This window comes from Gadus chalcogrammus, chromosome 3 (assembly GCF_026213295.1).
Source record: "Gadus chalcogrammus isolate NIFS_2021 chromosome 3, NIFS_Gcha_1.0, whole genome shotgun sequence".
Classification (NCBI taxonomy): Eukaryota; Metazoa; Chordata; class Actinopteri; order Gadiformes; family Gadidae; genus Gadus; species Gadus chalcogrammus.
The window spans coordinates 7,736,342-7,756,706 of record NC_079414.1 but is presented as its reverse complement, the minus strand read 5'-3'; the positions used below and the strand labels follow the sequence as shown (position 1 = coordinate 7,756,706).

At 46.8% G+C, this 20,365-nt stretch overlaps 1 protein-coding gene across 2 annotated transcripts in view; it reads right to left on the bottom strand.

Moving 5' to 3' along the window:
- The window catches only part of tnrc6c2 (trinucleotide repeat containing adaptor 6C2), a 53,888-nt gene extending 33,830 nt beyond the window's left edge, over positions 1–20,058 (bottom strand). For both annotated transcript variants that reach the window (XM_056585715.1, XM_056585717.1), the window contains exons 1-3: positions 19,310–20,058; positions 7,636–7,730; positions 7,117–7,138 (exon numbers count right to left, since the gene is read on the bottom strand). In XM_056585715.1, the coding sequence (XP_056441690.1) occupies positions 7,117–7,138; positions 7,636–7,692 (79 nt within the window). In that variant the 5' untranslated portion in view covers positions 7,693–7,730; positions 19,310–20,058. The remainder of the gene's footprint in view (positions 1–7,116; positions 7,139–7,635; positions 7,731–19,309) is intronic.
- Between the last annotated feature and the right edge of the window lie 307 nt (positions 20,059–20,365).

Here is a 20,365-nt window from a genome sequence, read left to right as displayed (position 1 = left end):
CCCTTCTCCACTAGATCTTTAAAGTTACATTCAAGATTGTGCAATGCACACCCACGCGCCCTACCCCACACACAGGGCCCCCACACGCACACATACCCATACTTGAACACTAAGGCAGTCCTGTGAGGCCGCCCTGGGGGTTGGGGTAAGTGAATTCAGGGGTGAGGTATTCGCAGTGCTTGCCAAAAGCCTGTCCTGCAGTACTGCTAAAGAACAGAGGTCCATTCACTGGAGAGCAAACTAATCCAGATGTCAGTCTACCTGCATTAAAGAACACTCACACAGACACACGCACACACTGCAACACAACAGGAAGGCGATTTCTCCGCAACCTATGTGGTAAAGGCCAAATATCGCCATGGCGTGAAGCCGAAGCCTGTTCTAGCGTGACACGTTACCAGACACACGCGCCCGCGCACGCACACGCGCGCCCTCTGCAGAAGCGCTGCTCGCTGCAGGCTCCGGGCTGCAGCTGGTGACGCATGACTGATGAATCCAGCTCAGCCCTCCTGATGCTGCCCCGGCCAATCAGCACGCAGGACGCAGGGCGCACCACACCCCCGCCTCCCGCCTTGTTCCAACCAACCCCCGGGTCTCCATGTCTGCCTTTCTGCCTCCTCCTGCTGCCCCTAAAAAGGCTGAAGTGTGGCTCTGCTTGTCCTTTGCACATGATCACATTCTGTAGAGTGGTAAAGGAGATCATGCCACATACTGTTTCCTCCAACAACACTGTACTTTACCCTATACAAATTACACATATCACAACAAAGGACAAACAAAATCACCCTGACGACAACAGAGCCTGGTGCGTGAACGTGGCTTATGTACTGCCTTGGTCGTATGGGTTACAACATTTGGGTTGGTTGCTATTGATTTGATTGGGTTTAGTAGAACATCTGTGGATGTTTTGGGCAGACGGAGAGCACCGCGTAAGCGACACGATGATGACACAGCCAAAAGGTTGGCGTCCAAGCGCAGAGAACAAAAGGTGCTAGGGGTTGGAGAAAACTTGTGCACGCGAGTGTGTGTTTGTGAGGACTAAACAACCCCCTTCACCGAAGCACACTTACCCTAACATCGCATGAAATTATTCAGCGTGTGGTCTGTCATTTTTGTCAAAGGGAAGATCTTTTCTTGATCAATAATAAACGCGAAAAGTGCTTTGAGGGGAGATAAAAAAAACAACTGATATCTTAGGGAACCTTGAGGAGACAGGGGGACCAAAAGAATGATCAGTCATAGAACGTCAGTTCTACGACGTCAGTTCTTCTGCATTCAGTCGCAAAAGCAACAATGCAATTCACTCAGAGAATGAGCAGATGAATTACCAAATGATCAAGGTCAATTACTCGAAGATTAAAACCATTTTAGCAAAAGGCGTTAAAATAAGGTTAAGAGTTTTAATTAAAGCTACCATCTTTAAATGGCTTCCACTTGTCCTTGTTGAGGGACTCTTGTAATAGAGTTGAGTGCGATCATCATTCTCTCCCAGAACTCTCCTCAGACCAAGGGCAGAATCATGAAGAGGGCTGGAATATACAAAAGTCTCCCTGGTTCCCCCCCGCACACCTTATTAATTAACTGCTCACTTTTACAGTGCTCGTTCTCTGTGAGCGTTCCACTCTGAGGGAGGCCAACCAAGCTCTTCCTGTCATTCATTTCAGCTTCCAATCTCATCTCATCTGCACTGCTGACCTGCAGCTGGCCTGGCACTCTGACACCCCACACCCCCGCTGAGCCGATAACAGACAGGCTGAAGGAGAGCCCAGGAGAGAGAGGGGAAGACATATTAAAGTAATAACCGAGAGGCGAGGAGGAGAGGAACGCGGGTCTGGGTTTGATACCCAGGAGAGCGTCTGGCGCAGATGTACTGTCTGTGTCTGGGTGTGCAGTATAAAATCTAATAAAAACACTCTCGCCGAGTTGAAGGTCCAAGTGCAGAAACACGGAACATAAGCTGTAATGAGACGGCGGTATAAACACTCTTTGAGTAAAAGGAGTTTGGAGGAGCAGCAACCCATTACGAGGAGCGTGGAGGGCTTCGGAAGGTCTGTTAATGGAGTGGAGCTGAATGTGCGGGACAACCTCCAATAAAACGCACCACATGAGCAGTCTGCCACTGTCCACCCAGCGTCACCCCGACCTCGGCCCTCCACTCACTCCTCATCGGACTCATTGATTAATCACACACACACACACACACACACACACACACACACACACACACACACACACACACACACACACACACACACACACACACACACACACACACACACACACACACACACACACACACACAGAGAGATAGACAGAGACAGAGACAGAGAGAGAGAGAGAGAGAGCGAGAGAGAGAAGAGAGTTTGTGTTTGAGCTAAAGAGGCACAAGGGAAGGAGGACACAAAGAACGCATGAATAAAAGAGTTGCGGAGAAAATTTAATTGTGAAACTAAAAGCATAACAGGAAAAAGGGGTAGGGGTGGGTAATTCTGGCGGAGCGTCTCCTCCGATTGGCTGGCTTGGCCCCCAGTGCCATGCCGACCAAGGTTCCCACATCCCCTCTGTCTATTGTCTGCAGCGCTGCGTTCATATGCAGCGCTGCTTCTACGCCAGAGGGGGGATGGGGAGCAATTGCCACAAGCACGTCTGCACCCCACCCCCCCAAGCTGCTTTCATTAGCCCTACGAAAACTCACGCTCCCTTGTTAAAAACCAGTAAACACCAGTGTACATTACATGCGTTTGCAATGTATCACGTTGCAGATAATATAAAACGCGGGTGTGCTACAATGCCGTTGTGTTTCTGAAGCACGGAAAGCCCCACGCTAAAGACGTCTTAGCTCGTGTTTAACAGCGTGTAGAGGTCTGATGGTTATTAAAAGTAAAAAAAAAAAACGCTTGATGCACACACCGATGCAAAAATACCGTGTTGGCTTCACTCCAGGCTTTGTAGCCTGCAATAAGACCTGAGCCACTAACAAATGCCTTAAAACAAAGGAGCGAACCAAACTATTAAGAGGTAAACGCATTTCACCCGCTGGGGAATCCCTTGTTCAAGGGAGCTTTGGTTACATCTGAATACCCTTTTAAAACGTTGACGTCCATTCTGATTACAGTGTGGCAACTGCTGAAGCCGGATGGTAATTTATTGATGCAGTGAATTGACTGAAAGAGGATGTAGCCCCGGTAAAACCTTTATTGATATCATGGATAAAGATTTGTGACCTATTGTGGGATGCGAGTAGTCATTATACTATAAAAGTCTTAAAGCAGAAAAATTACAGAAACCGTAAAGTGACATGGGGTAAAAAATAATAATAACATTTTTCGTGAGCACGAGAAAGTATCTGGTGCTCACGAGAAAATATCTTGTGAGCACGAGATAGTGTCTCGCGAGCACGAGAAAGAATCTCGCTGTGCGTGTGAGTGACGTCAGCGAGTGAGTCGACAAGCGAGGAGAGCGAGCGCTAGCGTGTCAGTTTAGTGATGTAATGTACGAGTCCAGTTGTGTGTAAGAATAAAGTACCCAGCCTGTCAAGATCGGTGGCCGCTTCATTCAGACTATATTCCGACCTATAAGCAGACCCATTGCCGGTCAAAGATACTTTCTCGTGCTCAAGAGCAAAGTTTTTTTTACCCCATGTCCCTTTACGGGTTCCGTAGAAAATAAATCACTCAAGTGTATGTTTGCGTGAAAGCGAGAATGTTTTCCTCAACTACTACTGACAGATGGTACCTAAAACAGGCGCACCCTCTTGACCCTCTGCTGACACTCCCATCCCTCTTATGTCAGGCTGTTGCCATGGCAATCTCACAGTTGCCTAATGCACCCCTGTTTACCTCCTGTGACCCCAAGTTCTCCTCCTTCTGGTGCACACACACACACCACACACACACACAAGGTTGCAGCCTTTCCATCTTCCTTCATGATGACGAGGCTTCCCCTGAGGAAGATTACTGCTTCTGAACCAGAAAGACTGGACCTTCAAAAGCTTTCTACAGACCATAATGTACCTCTGTCCCAGGTTGCAGCCTGAGGGCAGCCCCAGGACAGCCTTTTCATCAGGGGAAATCGCATCAAAGCCTCACTGCCAACACCAAAGTGACGGAATGGATTCCCAAAAGAGTCCATGGATCTATGTACCAACACACCTTCATACAACACCAGGGCTCACATGTGCAAGAACACAACTATGTATGTGCGTGTGTATGTGCGTTTGTGACGAGGAAGGGGGTTGCTCTGTCTGCAGTGGCCCTTTCATCATACATGGACTCGTGCACACAGAGAAAAGCATTGTTTTGAATTGAAATTGAAGCACTCTAGTCCTTCTTTCCCTCCCCATTATTTCTCTCGCCGTCTACCAGTCTATTTCACTTACGATGCCAGCAAAGCCAGGATATAAGGATGCGTGACTGCGCATTTGTGCGTGTGCGCGTGCGTGTAATGAGGGGAGTTAAGAGTGAAAAACAATTATGCACGATGGTCATAAATCCAACGGACATAATTCTTCACCCATTTGCTGTTAATTCACTGGGTATTTATAAATGTGGTTAACAGCAGAGAGAATCCACTCTGCTTTGAAAGTAAATTAGCTTCTAATTAGATTGGAATTCATGAGATGTCCTTTCAGAAAGTGTTGACATAAATTAATAACCTGTAACACTGCGGCAAATCGAGAACTTGCGTACAGGCCTCTGTAACACCCTATAGGCATGGCCAGTAACCCTGCCAGCGTTGTATGGTAGTGAGTCACCCAGATGTTAATGACCTCTTCACTATACTGCAATTGCTCTGCGTGGGGGAAATTAAATAAAGGAATGGAGAGGATGTAGACAGGGAGCGTATGTTGTGGAAAAGTGAGACGGAGTGACCGAGGTTGGGCAAGAGAGTTGCGTTAGATTTGTAATCGGGATGCAATTCCAAGCAGGGGGGCCACATTGATGTGTTTGCTTGTGCATATGAGAGTACCTTCCTTTTTTTCCTTTTGATTTATATACATCCAGAGGCATGTGTTTACACTTTGAATGCTTCTCAACGTATGAGCGTGCAGGGTTGACACGATGTGTGAAATTCTCAAGGCGTGTGTTCTGCAAATGTTTAAATTCATTGGCTAGCCGAAGTGAGTGTGTGTGTGTGTGTGTGTGTGTGTGTGTGTGTGTGTGTGTGTGTGTGTGTGTGTGTGTGTGTGTGTGTGTGTGTGTGTGTGTGTGGCTGCCTGGGAGGCACCGCTGGCCCCTGTGTTAATGGGGACCACGCAAGAGCCCAGTCTTTCTCTGGGGTCTGTAGCTTTCTAAATGTGTGAATGAGTGAGTACGTGTGTGGCTGTGTGCGTGCATTCATGTATGTGTGCGTGCGTGCATGCATGTGTGTGCGTGTCTCTGCGGCTCCATGCCTAATGGAGGGCAGAGAAGTTAATTCCAGTGTGCGGGTGCTTTATCTCATTTTCATACATATGAACGCGCTGGGCGCAGATCGATTACCGCAAACAAATTGAAATGCCTGCGACCGAGGCGGCCTGCACCGGGGGGGGGGGGGGGGGGGCAGGAGAGAGGGGCCGGGCGGGGAAGTGGGGGTGGTGTAGCGACGAGAGATGGGGAGGAGAGCGTGGGGGAGAAGGGGGTGCATTTCTGTGCATGTAGAATGAGACTGAGTGTGTGAGGCGGGGAGAGTGCACTGATATGGATGGAAAGACACAAATCATAGCTGCATACTGATTTTGCAGTCACCGAGTGCGCACACACACACACACACACACACACACACACACACACACACACACACACACACACACACACACACACACACACACACACACACACACACACACACACACACACACACACACACACACACACACACCCTACTCTGTTATTCAGTTTCACGGATGAGTGCTCAGTTAATTCCAGCCCATGTCCTCCTGTAGGCCAGGTGTGAGGTTAGGAGAAAACTTGCACAAGTCGGCCATATGGCTACCAACTATTTTACACTTTAGCTCATTCCCTGATCTCGCTCTCACAATACTGCACCATCTCCACCCAAAACACAGAACCACACACACACACATCCAGAGACACTGCCACACAAACACACGACACACAAAGAGGATGGGGCCGTGACAGATCCCTTGATTTCTCGCTCACTCATTAAACATATCATAGCGTAATAGCCGTGCCATTAGCCCTGCTCTGTGGAAGCCGCCATGGACTCACTCACTTTTGGCACACGTCTAAAGTGCTCAGCGCCTCATTACTCGCACTCCTTCATTAGCAACTTCCTCGCACTTCATTTCCTTTTCTAATCTCTTTTTGATTTCTTCTTCAAAACAAAAAGGCCACGTAGAGCCGTGTTCATAGATCTGTCCTCTTGTATTCCTGGCTTAACCCCTGGCTGTACTCTACACAACAGTTGCAATTGTGCCCATGGACCAGGGCAGCTTAATGGTTATTGGGTGCTGGACTGAAAGGTCCCTGGTTAGATTCCCGAGATACAACCCGGTCTACGGCCAGCACGCAAGGCTACAGAATAGATAGATCACAGTTAGTCACAGGCCTAACGTCCAGACCTTGCTCATTCCAACTGGTGCTGGGAATTAGTCTGGCATTGAGTATGTGCATTTACAGGCATGCATACACAAATATATGTGCACTAAATGGATACTTGCATACGAGCTTGCACACAAACAAACAAAAATATTTGCAGATCAAAGGTGTCATGAAAAGTAATGCATAGTGGCAATTGACTGAGTCACTGCGCGGTGCTGCAGGCTATCTGTGAGCATCATCACTCTGTATTCTACTCCCCAGGCCAGACTGCTCTCTGTGTTCATCATCACTCTGTATTCTACTCCCCAGGCCAGACTGCTCTCTGTGTTCATCATCATTCTGCATTCTACTCCCCAGGCCAGACTCTACTGTGTGTGTACTGTGTAGAACGCGGTTTTAGTGTGCATGTTTGGATGGTGTTGAACAGTATAAGGAGATGTTTGGAGGGAAGAGGCAGAATATAGTACATCATAATTCCTTATATGTTTGTATACATGCATTTATTTAAGTGTTGCCCTGTACATATGAGGGCCAATCACAGATGGATGTTATTACAAGTCATTAAGACACTCACCTTTGGTTTTCTGATCAGCAGCCTGAGATGGAGAGAAAGAGAAAAATAAACCAAATCGTTAGAAAATACACAGGCATAAGCAATTTTATAAGCAAATTATATCCATAAGCAAGTCATATTTCTGACAGATAAATGAGCTAGCATGCCTAGCCTACACAGTGCGACGTCATATCCTCGTACTGCAATCTGTTCATGACATCGGGCGTTGAGGGTTTGCTGCTCACTACAGACTAGGCCGTTAATGTTAATTAAACCTGCTGCGAATTAGATCCAAATTAGGCTAATAAATCCTTAATAGAGCCCCCCCGACCATCTCTCCCAGCGGGGAGGACACACACACACACACACACACACACACACACACACACACACACACACACACACACACACACACACACACACACACACACACACACACACACACACACACACACACACACACACACACACACACAGGTTTCTTGAAAACTTTCCAACTATAAATATCTGTCTGTGAATGTAGATTTCTCTTCGTCTTACCTTTTTCTGAGCGGCGTCCGTCTTGGTTTTCTCTTCTTGCCTTTTCTTTTTTTCCATCAAATGGTTCTCGTTCTTCTTTCACTCTCTCCTCTCAGCTGCACAACAAACAAAGAAAAAAATGGATGTCAGTAAACACAGACGGTAAAGCTCACTTTCCTGCATTAGAAATATGACACATGGCAGATGCGGTCATGTGTTCTTCTGACATTACTCCCCATGCCAAGAAAATACACACTGTGTTGACACACATGTACAAACACACACATACCAGATACGGACATTTGATCCCTCTTTCTTAATGAACCGCACAAAAACCAGAGCCAGAAACGCACTTGGTTCTAAGGAACAGCTCCAAACCCAAATATGCACCGCATGAAGTTGTTCATGCAGCCAACTCCAAAAGATACAAAAAAAAAGAAACAAAAACAAATTGTGATTCAGTAGATATAGAGATAAGCAGGAAAAGGAGAGGGGCACTGTGAGGCGAGAAAGCCAACAGCCAGTGTGTGTGTGTGTGTAGCCTGTACAACACGGCTGTTCAGGAACACAGGGGACATATAAATATAGCTTCTCCTTATATTTCCTTGAGAGACAGAGAGAGGGAGAGAGGCCGGGGGCATTCGCTGTGCATGAAGACAGACTGGTAGAGACGATGCGGGAGTCAAGGCTGTCTTCCAAGGTGGAGGCTTTCCATCGGGCCAGGGGCTCCAGGGCCCCGCTACACAGACGGACAGCGGCTGGCGGATAGCTAACCTAACTGTTTGAGCCTCGATTGCCTTGGGCTCAGCTACGCTGAAGGCTCCTGGAAACTATTAGATGCACCAACCGGGTCGGCCAGGAGATGGGAGGTTTCTGTTTGTGCGTGTGAGACGTACAAGAGTCACTACCATGTCCCATCAGATCAACGAGGGTCCAATCAGTGCATCATCTCCACGTCAACATAACTACTGCAACCCTGCTATTTTGGAAAGTAAGAAGCACTCATGGGCACGAAAAGACTAGCAAGGATGCACACACACTAGGGGTGTAACGATACATGGATTCGTATTGAAGCTAATCGGTACAGACGTCATGGTTCGGTGCGAATTAATAAATGCAATGCGGAACTAATGTTAGATATGCGAGCTCTTCAGGGACAACTAATGCCGCGTTTCCACCGGAGGGGGCCGGTCGGTTCAGTTCGCTAAGGTGCGGCACGGATCCATGGACCTATTAAAGAAGCACGGATCGCCTTTCCACCGCCAAAAAGTGGGCGTGACCCGATCTGAGCCGTATTGAGCCGTACTCGTCTCGCTGTACTCCTCCGTTGGGGTACTGAGACGCCTTAAAGGGTGCTGGAAAGTTCGAGCTACACACGCCGTCCGTTGATTGGTAGGCAGAATCGCACTTCCGTGAGACAGGGGGATACTAATAAACAAACACATTATCCGCGAGGTATTTCTGGACAACGGCAAAAGCTTTGTTTATTGAAGAAAATGTCGCACAAAAGTTTGCCGTCCTTCTTGGATTGATCAGCAGGCTACACTGTTTCGGGCTGCTATTGAGGTCACAATGCCCCCCCCCCCCTTCTGTGTACTTTGCACTTTCATAAATAAGACATGTTGCATTTTCAGTTTTATAACTGATAACTTATTTTGTTTACAAGTTACGGATGGAGTCTGTAGATGATGTGGGCTACTTATTGTTTACTGTTTACATCTTAGATTACACAGTTCAGGCTGTTGCTGGTAGCTCAGGGGAGAGGCTGTATGACACTAGCTGATACAACCATGCACAATGAAAAATAATTCCCTTCTGCATTTAAGTTTTTTCTTTTCCCTTTATTGTACCGAACTCGTATCGTACCATGATGTCTGAACCGAGGTATGAACCGAACCGTGACTTCAGTGTACCGTTACAACCCTAACACACACACACACACACACACACACACACACACACACACACACACACACACACACACACACACACACACACACACACACACACACACACACACACACACACACACACACACACACACACACACAGGCACCTAGGCAGAAACTAGCACTAAGCAGCATATATTGGAAGCAGTGACAATACTTTTTTTTTTTTTATGTGATCTAGAACAATCTATTTCAATTTAGCTAGCTTCAGGTGGCCGCTGTTAAACATCGTCAGTCAACCCATTCGGCTGGGCAAGCCTTTCTGCAGAAAGGTAGACACTTGGCAAGTGGTCATAACATCTGACAGTCGATGGGTTAGGCACACGGCTAGCAGCTCGCGTCCATAGGAGATATCAATGATATCCGAGTACATAAATGAGGCCCAGTCACCGCAAGATTAATAAGGCCTGCCACCCGCTAGGTGTGCCTGTGGTAGGGGGAGGGAGCTGTCCATCAAACAGACATAATGGCAGGCCAGGTGGAGGATGACTGATAGCTGGGGCAGGAGTGAAACTGAGAAATACAAAAGAATGATAGGGAAGGAAAAGTCTAGAGAAATAAAACGGACCCAAGGAGGAGGAGGAGGAGGAGGAGAAGGGAGACCGTGGGCATGACAAGGAATCATTTCTATGAACGCAGACCACAATGGCAAATTGCAAATATTTTTGTGGCAGTTTTTCTTTCACACACTTATAAATGAAAAGTGTGTGTGTGTGTTTGTGTGTGTCTAACTGCGGACTGAAATGGGAAATGGGGTGGCAGAGTGGAGTGCCCATTAGCCGAGCGAGGTCACATGCTCCTCAGGCCTCCCGCGCTAACAAGACCGACCAATCAGCCGCCGCTGCTCCTGGTGCTGGTGGTGGTCATCATAACGAACCCCATGATGGTGTCCATAGCACACAGAGTAGGGGTGAGGAGGAGTCACAAGCTTGGAAGAGGCCGATAGTGGGACCGTCTGTGTGATAAGTGTGCAAGCAAATTCCCATGAATTGGTTGAGGTGGGTCATACATCTTGAAAAGAATATCCCAACGCCTGGCCTTACCCAGGCTTTAGCCACAACGCTTTCTATTGAGTCAAGCCCTCTCCATCTCCTATTACCTCTCATCCTCTCTTATTGCCAACACCGCCGTCTCGGCCAGTGTGACTCGGGGTTGACTCCTCTCTGTCTGCTGGCATCAAGTCTCTGTCCACGCTGCTTTCCTGACCCCAGAATCAGGTGAAGGCATCCATGCTGCTGTGGCCATACAAACCTCTCTAGACTCGGACCAGCTTACCGCCAGTCAAAAGGTAGATACCAAAGACAATGTGCTGCTATTGCATCGTCTTTAATACCAACACACAAATAACGAAAAATAAAAAGGGGGTATTGTAGGAATTGTGATGTTAGAGCTGTTATCTAGGTCAAGTTACCAACATGTTTTTATAACAGCTATGTTTCATGTTTCTATCTACCTCTCTTGGTTACCAAATCACTAATAACCTTGACCCCAAAGGGCCCTATCTTGCATCCAGCGCAAGTGACTTTCTGCTATTTTGACGTACCATGGCAGGTCGGAACTATTATTTTTTTCCATAGGGGCTGCATGAATGAACACTGTAGTAGGCTATGCCATGCGTTAAAATAATAATAACAATGATAAACTCGAGCAAAGCCTTCCAAAACAATCTCGTTTTAGGGTAAATGATAATTTACCCTAAAATTATAATTTACCCTAAATTATTTGGGAGAGAACAGTTGATACAGCGGTAATAAGTTGTATTTAAATCCATGCATCTGCAAACCCCGTGCAGCAAACACATATTTACTTGACACGGACATCCTGTACAAGCCCATAACTTTTAGGATTGATGAGTATTACATCGTGAGAAAACATAGTTTTACCGCGAGTGAGTGTTAAAAAGAATGAATGAATGCATGCAGGCGCGCGTGTGTGCATCCATCTGTTTAAACACACGCAAACTGAACACGTAACACATAATACAATCCATGGCAGTGTACATTAACGGTGGGACACATGCATATTCGGAACTCAAGTTGATAACGATAATATACATACAATACTGGTAAGAAACTATGTGTGTTAATGTATTGCCGCATATCATTAAATAGACCCACAGTTGCGGCCACAGGACCGCATATCATGTGAGTGTTACGTTTTCTTTGCCGCAATTTACATGACGACTCAGTATTTCGGAAGTTCGTAGAAGAAAACGCTATTCCATCAGTGAATTAGGTCATATTATTTGGCCATAAACTGAGCCATTTTAAGTTTGAAATTGATGTGGTCATGCATCTGACTCATCGGAGACTGTAAACGCGCTGTCAAAATATAAACACGTCAGGTTCAAATACGCTCATGGCTCTTAAAGGGGATGGGAGATGGCACTCTCATTGGTTTATTGCACGTTATGCCCAAACCACACCTACGGGTAATTAGGCTACTTCAGGGCAACCTTTTTTAGATTTGCGATGGGCGCAAGAGTCATTTATCCGCCGGTATGATAGCAACAGCGGCAGAGCCCCGCCAACAAAGCTACTTCCATTTTGCGCTTCTCACTTGCATTTCAGACCGTTAAAATAAGGCCCAAAATGTGATATCTATCTCTGTATATTAGAAAATATTTCAGTATTTTGTTATTGTACTATTATTTAACATTGTCCAGATTGATTGGACTGAACATTATCTTAGGAAAACAGTGACTTGTCAGTTAAGACTATAGATAGCTGGTGGTCACCATTGCCTGGTCGGTCACGTAGGTTTGATCGCAGCTGGGAAGCCTTTACACTCCCTGACACACACACACAGGGAAAGGCTTTCACACAAACAGATATCAAACAGACAACCCCACACACACACACACACACACACACACACACACACACACACACACACACACACACACACACACACACACACACACACACACACACACACACACACACACACACACACACACACACACACAGTGTTTCCCACAGAAATTTTGGAGACTATGGGGGGGGGGGGGAAGGGGGCTGGTATGGGGCGATTGTTGATTGTTGACGGGGTACGGGGGGTATGGAGCGATTGTTGACCGGGGAGGGGGGGGGGGGTATGGAACGATTGTTGACGGGGGGGGGGGGGGGGGGGGGGGGGGGGGGGGGTGTATGGAGCGATTGTTGACGGGGGGGGGGGGGGGGGGTATGGAGCGATTGTTGACGGGGGGGGGGTGTATGTCTTCAAACTTCGCCTGAGCAAAAAAAAAAAAAATAATAATAATAATAATTCATGTGCACGCAGAGACTATGGCGGCCGAAATTAGACTATGGCGGGCCGCCATAGTCTCGTCAATGTGTGGGAAACACTGCACACACACACACACACACACACACACACACACACACACACACACACACACACACACACACACACACACACACACACACACACACACACACACACACACACACACACACACACACACACACACACACACACTTGATGTGCATGCTGTCTGATGCCTGTCGTGTTCCACAAGGGAGTAGAGCGAGAGCAAGAGAAAATCCAAGCAGAGGATGAAAGCTACGACAGAGGAAACACCAATTAAGAACAACAGCAGCCGGAGAGGCGGCCGAGGGGTGGAAGGAGGGAGAGAGATAAAGAAAGAGTGAAAAAACAATCCTCGCTTGGTGGATGGCAGAGTCAAAATAAACAAGACTGTGTGTGTGCATGTGCCTGTGTGTGTGTCTGTGTGGTAAGGGCGGATAGGACTAGTGGAACTATTTGTGTGCCTCAATAGCTGGCACCAGGAGGAAGAATACAGAGGCAGGACTTCAGCAAAATAGAAAGTGAAAGGTGGAGGAGGAAAACAAAAAGCATGAAGGAACAGTGAGGCAGACAGACGGAAACCCTTTGGGACATGGGGACAGACACGGACCATGAGATCAAATTAATGAACAAGGGAAAGAGAGAGAGATGGATGACAGAGACACAGAGAGACACAGAGGGAGATACATAGCCGGAGACAGAGCAAGAGAGTGTGAGAGGGAAGCTCAGAATGGATCCAGCCACAAGGAAGCAGAGTGGGCTTCACGGGTCGGGAGCCACCAGTCCCAGTGCGACATGACCACGCCACACCAATCACAGGGGACGTGGAGGCCGGCACGGGGCGTTCCAGTCCTCCACAACAGAGAGGTTCTTCAGCCGCTACACACAGAATGGGGGAAAACCTCCTCGCTTTTCTTACGCAATTACCGTTCATCCAGCCCCCCCATGCCTCGCAGCAAGAGCGCAGAGGGCCGTCTGCGTCACACACTAAACACTACAACACGGGTTGTTTTCCTTATTTAAATTCCCGCTCGTGATGGTGGGCGGCCCCCACATGGGGGGATTCGAGCTGCAGGGCTCCTATTACCGCGTGTGTGCTTCTTCACTTCATTACTACTACCACTACTTCCTCAGCTGCGTGGAATTTATGGGTTTGCTTTCTTCTTCAGTGTGGTTGCTATAACACGCACACACACGCGCTTGAGGCAGAATGAAGTCTCTCTTAGTGGGTATGATTAAGTCTGTCTACCTTAGCTGTGCATTGGGGAAACCAAAACTTCTCAAAATAAACAAATGAGAGTTGGTGGAGCTCGGGACGAGTGTGTTAGCGGGTGGGTGGGATAATAAAGGGCAAAGGAGCCGGTGAGCGAGATACAGAAAGAGAGAGAGAGCCTCAGTGATATAGAGCAAGAAGCTATGTATAAATAACTGCTTTGAAGTGTCTGCTATGTATTAGCTCTTAGTGTTTTGGCAGCCGCCCCTATCCCAGTGTATGCAAAACTTCAACATGTTGGCAGCTCATTAAAGAAGGAGATTTAAGTCAATGAGAAAGGGCCAGGGAGAGCTCTGTGATGCCAAACCAAGCTAGTCAAGGCTTATTGAATTTAAGAAACCGTCCTTCCAGTGTATTTGCCCGTTTATGGCTCCTCATGTCTGTGTATAAAATGCATGAATAAGTGCGTGTGGTAATGCTTGTCCTCTGGATACGGCTGCTTAATGCAAGAGTGTGCTTACTAACAGTGTTTGCCTGCTTGCTCTTGGACGGTGTGGTTTATGAAGCACTGTTAAAGAGTCGAACAATCAGCAACCTCTAATAAAGCAGAATATAGTTGTTTTTACAACCAAGGAAGATTAAGTAAGTGACTCTCCCCGGCGATGATTAAAACTGCTCATAAACAATGCTATTATAGGGGCATTAATACCATGTATTAATACATTAAGTATGTATTCAATTGTGCAACTGGGAAAGAAACTGGGAAAAATAGTTTATGTTTTCTACTTCAGGCCTTTGACTCACTATATTCAAGGAGAAAACATTCTTTCACTACTTGGAACTAAATAAGTTTATTGATTTCCCGACCTCAGCTGAAGTTACCGTATTCAAATTGTGGAGCCATCCTTTGGGTAAAAGAAACATCAGGTGGAAATGTTTTACATATTACTAGGATGTAAACTGTAGCTACTTACCATGTCAAAGCTGGGCAAAAAAATTACACAATGGCAAGAAACTCAAGAAATTGTTCACACACACACACACACACACACACACACACACACACACACACACACACACACACACACACACACACACACACACACACACACACACACACACACACACACACACACACACACACACACACACACACACACACACAGCAGAGCCTTTCTCAGCTGCCGCCTACCTCCACTCAAACTGTCAGGAGCCCCAATGCCGAACCGAACAAACCTGACAGTGGCAAAGGGAATGCAAGGTTATGCCTTTGTGTGTGTGCACACTGCACACATGCACGCACACATGCACGCACACATGCACACACTCAGGACTTAATTGTCAAGGTTAAGTTCTGTCAAAGCTTCCTTCACATTGACTGCCCATTGACACTTCCCTGCCTGCTGCAGTGGTAAACGAGACCCACAAAGTGATCAGAAGCAACACTAGACCCTGAGAGAAGGTTTGTAACCCAGGGTCGGGACAGAGAGAGCTGTGATATGACGGAGCTCAGGAAGTGAGTGAGGTGGAAGTGGATGAGAGAGGAAAGAAAGGGATAGTAAGAACCACTAAGAATAGATGGGTTTGTCTGAATCTGAAAACATTCTCGAGTGCATCAATAATAAGTGGAATCGAAATAGCCGAAGACAAACAAACAAAACTAGAACTCTTTCCAGCACAATGGAAGTCTTTATATGATGACCATCGGTCAAGCCTTTAGCGCTCCGTCTAAAGCTTTAACATCCTGTTACATAATACAATTGTCTACAGTTGGGTGTGCTTTCTTTTTATTGCATGAATTTAGTTTATTTCCATTCATATTCAGCCGAACCAATGTCAAAAACAATAGCTAAAACAATGAACATGACCTGCATCTGTATGTTGGGTTTTTGATCGAAATATACTTTACATTCTTCAAAAGATATTTCCTTGTTTTGTACACTTTGGGCTGAATAACAGAAAAACCCTTACATAAAATGGAGTATCCTGAGCCCTGCCTCAGCTCTCCGTCAGCTTTCATGTGCTAGTCCCCGCCGCTCCAATTAGCCCACAAATAACAAGGGCCTGGGTACACTGGACATTCCCTTGGACCCACGCCAACCCTCCTCCCTCCCCCAGCCCTGGCCCCAGTTACCCTAGCTGGGGCCCACCACAAGCAACCATCCTCCCTGCAAGCCCACCCCTTTCCCCTGCGATGAATTGAGGTAGGAATACCCCCTAGTCTGGTCTGAAAGCAGACCAGACGAAGACTGCCTTTCAGAACAGATATCTTAAAGTCGCTGATAAGCCACGACGGTGTTGGGGAAGGGCTACTGTCAAAACTGGCATTAACATGGGTTCAATTTGTTGAAGATCCTGTTTCTGCTTAGTGTGTATAAAACCACGTGCATCCCCTCGGCAGAAGAAGTATACATATTTAGCGTTAGGGCACAGAAAACCTCCCCAGGATAGATTTACGCACGCATCAGTGAACTATCTAACCAAAAATTCAACACACACCGCTAACACATTCAGAGACTCATACGCACAAACACATAGACACACAAACACACACACAGAAATGGCAGCACGCACACACACACACACACACACACACTTTGTTAGTGAGTATAATGCCCTTCTGGTGGCGGTGGACAGCTGTCTGACAGGTCTTACCTCAGTGGGACTTCAAAATGGCCCTCAACAGAGAAGAGAGGACAGGGGTTAATGGTTTTTGGCAGACAGCCTTTTGTTGAGTTCACTGACACAACCTTCTTGAACACACACACACACACACACACACACACACACACACACACACACACACACACACACACACACACACACACACACACACACACACACACACACACACACACACACACACACACACACACACACACACCCACCCACCCACACACCCTGCGGCTGTTAGGGTTAACTGCCAGTTGTTTTAAAAAGCCTTCATAATAACAAGCTTAGTAAGTCGTGTGGTCAGGCTGGGGCTAAGGTCAGTGACTGGGAAACATGATAGATCACACACAGCCCACATTCCCAACACACACACACACTTAAGTGGGCGTTACCACGTGAGGGCCAACTGGACAAGTCAAGTTGTCGGGACACGTGGCACACAAACGCTTGTTTAACCGAAGCCTACCCCAGGAGTTAATAAGCTAGATATAGTCTAGTTAGTAGAATGCCCAGGCTCATAGGTACAATGTGTTATAAGGGGGCAACAGGGAACCTGGCCAAATATAACCTTGGGAATATGGCTGCTTCTTCACGCTGTTGTTAGACATAGCTCTGATAACCGTGTACCTTATCACGGATAGACTGAGTGAGGATACATTCCGTGGCACATTTTATTTACAATACACCAACGTTTGAAACAAATGCAGTAGAGCCAGGCCATCAGAGGCTCACATCCACAACGTTTCAAGGCATGAATGGGGAGTGGGAAAAGGTTATGGGTCTATTGCATTGCTAGAGGGTCGTTTGGTCATGATGATTACAGTAGCCATTTGTTTAATGAGACTGGGTCCCTAAATGGGAGAATGAATCTTCTCATACTGGGATGAAAAGGTCAAAGTAAGCCTATAGGCTAGAGTACTCCCTAATTTATACTATTTTCTTTAACCCATTGTGTTGAATTTCCCAATCTTCGATAGATTTCTTTAAATGACTCCTTTTTCCTTATTCCCTCTGGGTAATTATGGATAAACACATCGAGGGGAATAGGGCTTATCCCAAGGCTACAACGTTCTGAGAACGGGTCACAGAAGAAGAGGACCGATATTGCCAAGAAATACAAAAAAACATCCACATTTTAATGCCCATATCCCCTTCGATCCCAGCCACCTACTGTCTCATCTGCATTAACTGGAAGTCGGAGCCCAACACTCTCTCTAACCACATCACACACATAGTCATCACAGCACTGTTCAAGGAGAACCACAGGGTCTGTTTGCGTCATGGAGGATGAACATCATAACCTGATAAACAATCGCAGCGCATTAACAAACTGGCGGAGCCCTGAGCTGGACGTTATTGGTCCCTCAGTTTAACAGAAAGATGGAAAAACACATTAGTCATCTCCAAACGTTTTACACACAAGGTACATACATACACCTACACATATATATTACCCACATATCATCGTACAATAACACATAAGCGCATACACAAACAACATGCAGAGCCAAGGCTCTTCCCGTCCACTATTCCACGCACAGGCTAGGGATGTGCATTTTTCATTTCACCTCCCCGCTGGTGTTTGAAGAGCGATGGAGATAAGGCGACGCATGGGGAAGGAAACGTGGGGGAGAAACGGAAAGATCAATAATGTTCTTCAATTTAGACCCGCGGTGGAGATATTAAAGCTACTATTCAGTGCATGGGAGGGGGTTCGTTCGAAGCACTGGGTTCAATCCCCGTCCCCGTGCCATCGCCGACACGGTGCCCTGCAGTGTGTGTGTCAAGCCATTGCGAGAGCCGAGAGCGCACAAATGGTCATGCAGCACACATGAACGTTGTCATTTATCCTTGGAATAAATACGGGAGACTATACTAGACACAGCAATAAGGAAAACCATTCGTCCGTCGGACAACATGTGACGATTACGGCACACGCAGTAGTCAACTGCGTGTGGATGGAGACGAGGAGCAAAACAAGACAACGACGTGAAACTTTAAGACAGGTCTGTCTTCGTCGCCACCTCTATGTGCCACATCTAGAGAAGACCCACAATTAAAACAGATAGACCTCTTTAGTCTATGGTCCTAGTAACAAATAAGAGATAAACCAGCTAATTAAAACCATGGACGGCACATTGGTATATTACACACATGTAATGCTGAATAATTGCATTAACCCCTTTAAGCGCTCGTCTCGGTCACTTCAATAACTCCTTCGCTGCTGGCGCACTAATCCGTTGACTTGGTCGATCACACAACAGCCTCCATATTAACGCAGATATTCGCTTGTAGAAATGTCGTTCATACCAGAGTGATATATTGTGAGCATGTCCATGCCTTCATGGACATTAACGTCATGCGTTCTAAATAGTGGTCGTCATGCGTTCATTACTACTAGTACATCGAGATGAACATTCCCGAGGTGCATGATCTGCCATACAATGTGCAATCGTGCATATTAGACATTTCACCCAGTCTCATGCTGTCGGTCTGCACCTGCAGCAGGAATGTAGTCAAAAATGTGACGATGCCGTCTATTGGAACATACCTGGCGCATCAGCAGTGAAGTGTTGGCGTATGGCGGAGGTTTTCAGCAGAGGAAGGGTCCTGAACCTTGTCTTGATAAAGTACCCGTAAGGAGACGTGTAAGGAGACGCGCTGGGCCGCCGTGCGGAGGCTGGGGTGCCGACTGCTGCGTGAGCAGATGGGTGGCGGATCACCGAGGTAACGTTTAACAATGGCTAGACAGCCAGACACACACAGCCACTCTTTTTGCAGTGAAAATCCTCAAAAAGTAACACTTGCTCGAATCAGTTCGTTCAACCACCGTCACGATATATATCGGTGGAAATAAGCATAGGTCAAGAAACTAACGCAAAAAAAATATTCTGAAAGCAGCTGAATAGTGTGCGCTGTAGTTGGCGTGTGTCATCGATTTGACCACAAGGTTTTGCAGGAGAAAGATTGAGACAATTCGAATTAAAAGCGCAGACGAGTGCGCATGGAGCCAACTTGTTTTTAAAGTGCAAAAAGAAATGTATTCGATTTAGGTTGCTAGCTGGGAAGCTAGCTGGAGCCACAACATCTGACCGACGAGCTGGCTAGCGCGAATGCGAGTTGAAAAATGAATCCAGGAAAATACATTCTCGGTGAATCCAAACGGAGGAGTGGACAGTCATTATACGCGTTCAGTGCGCTCTCGCTGACAGGGATCCTGCAGCCATTTTGTTCAAACTAACAACACAGCTCTCTCCCCTCCCAGGGAGACGACGCAGCCGAGGCAGTGGTCCAATGCACGTCCAGCATATCCATGTGACACACACCCACACACCAGTACACTAGTCCTTCGCCCCGCCCCCTCGCCCTACCCTTGACAAAGCGGTGCTCAGATATAGAAAAATGATAGACAGCCATATCATATTTCAAAGGTAATTGCTTAGGCAAGGAGCTCACAGGGCTTACTGATTTTATTGTGTTTGATTTTATTTCACAGCTAATGTGTTATACTATAATCACATTCTCTCAAACTGCTTTTAGCCATGTGTTTGCAATAGCAGGATCTCCAACACATGAAATACCTAATGTGACAAAACAATTCAGAAAA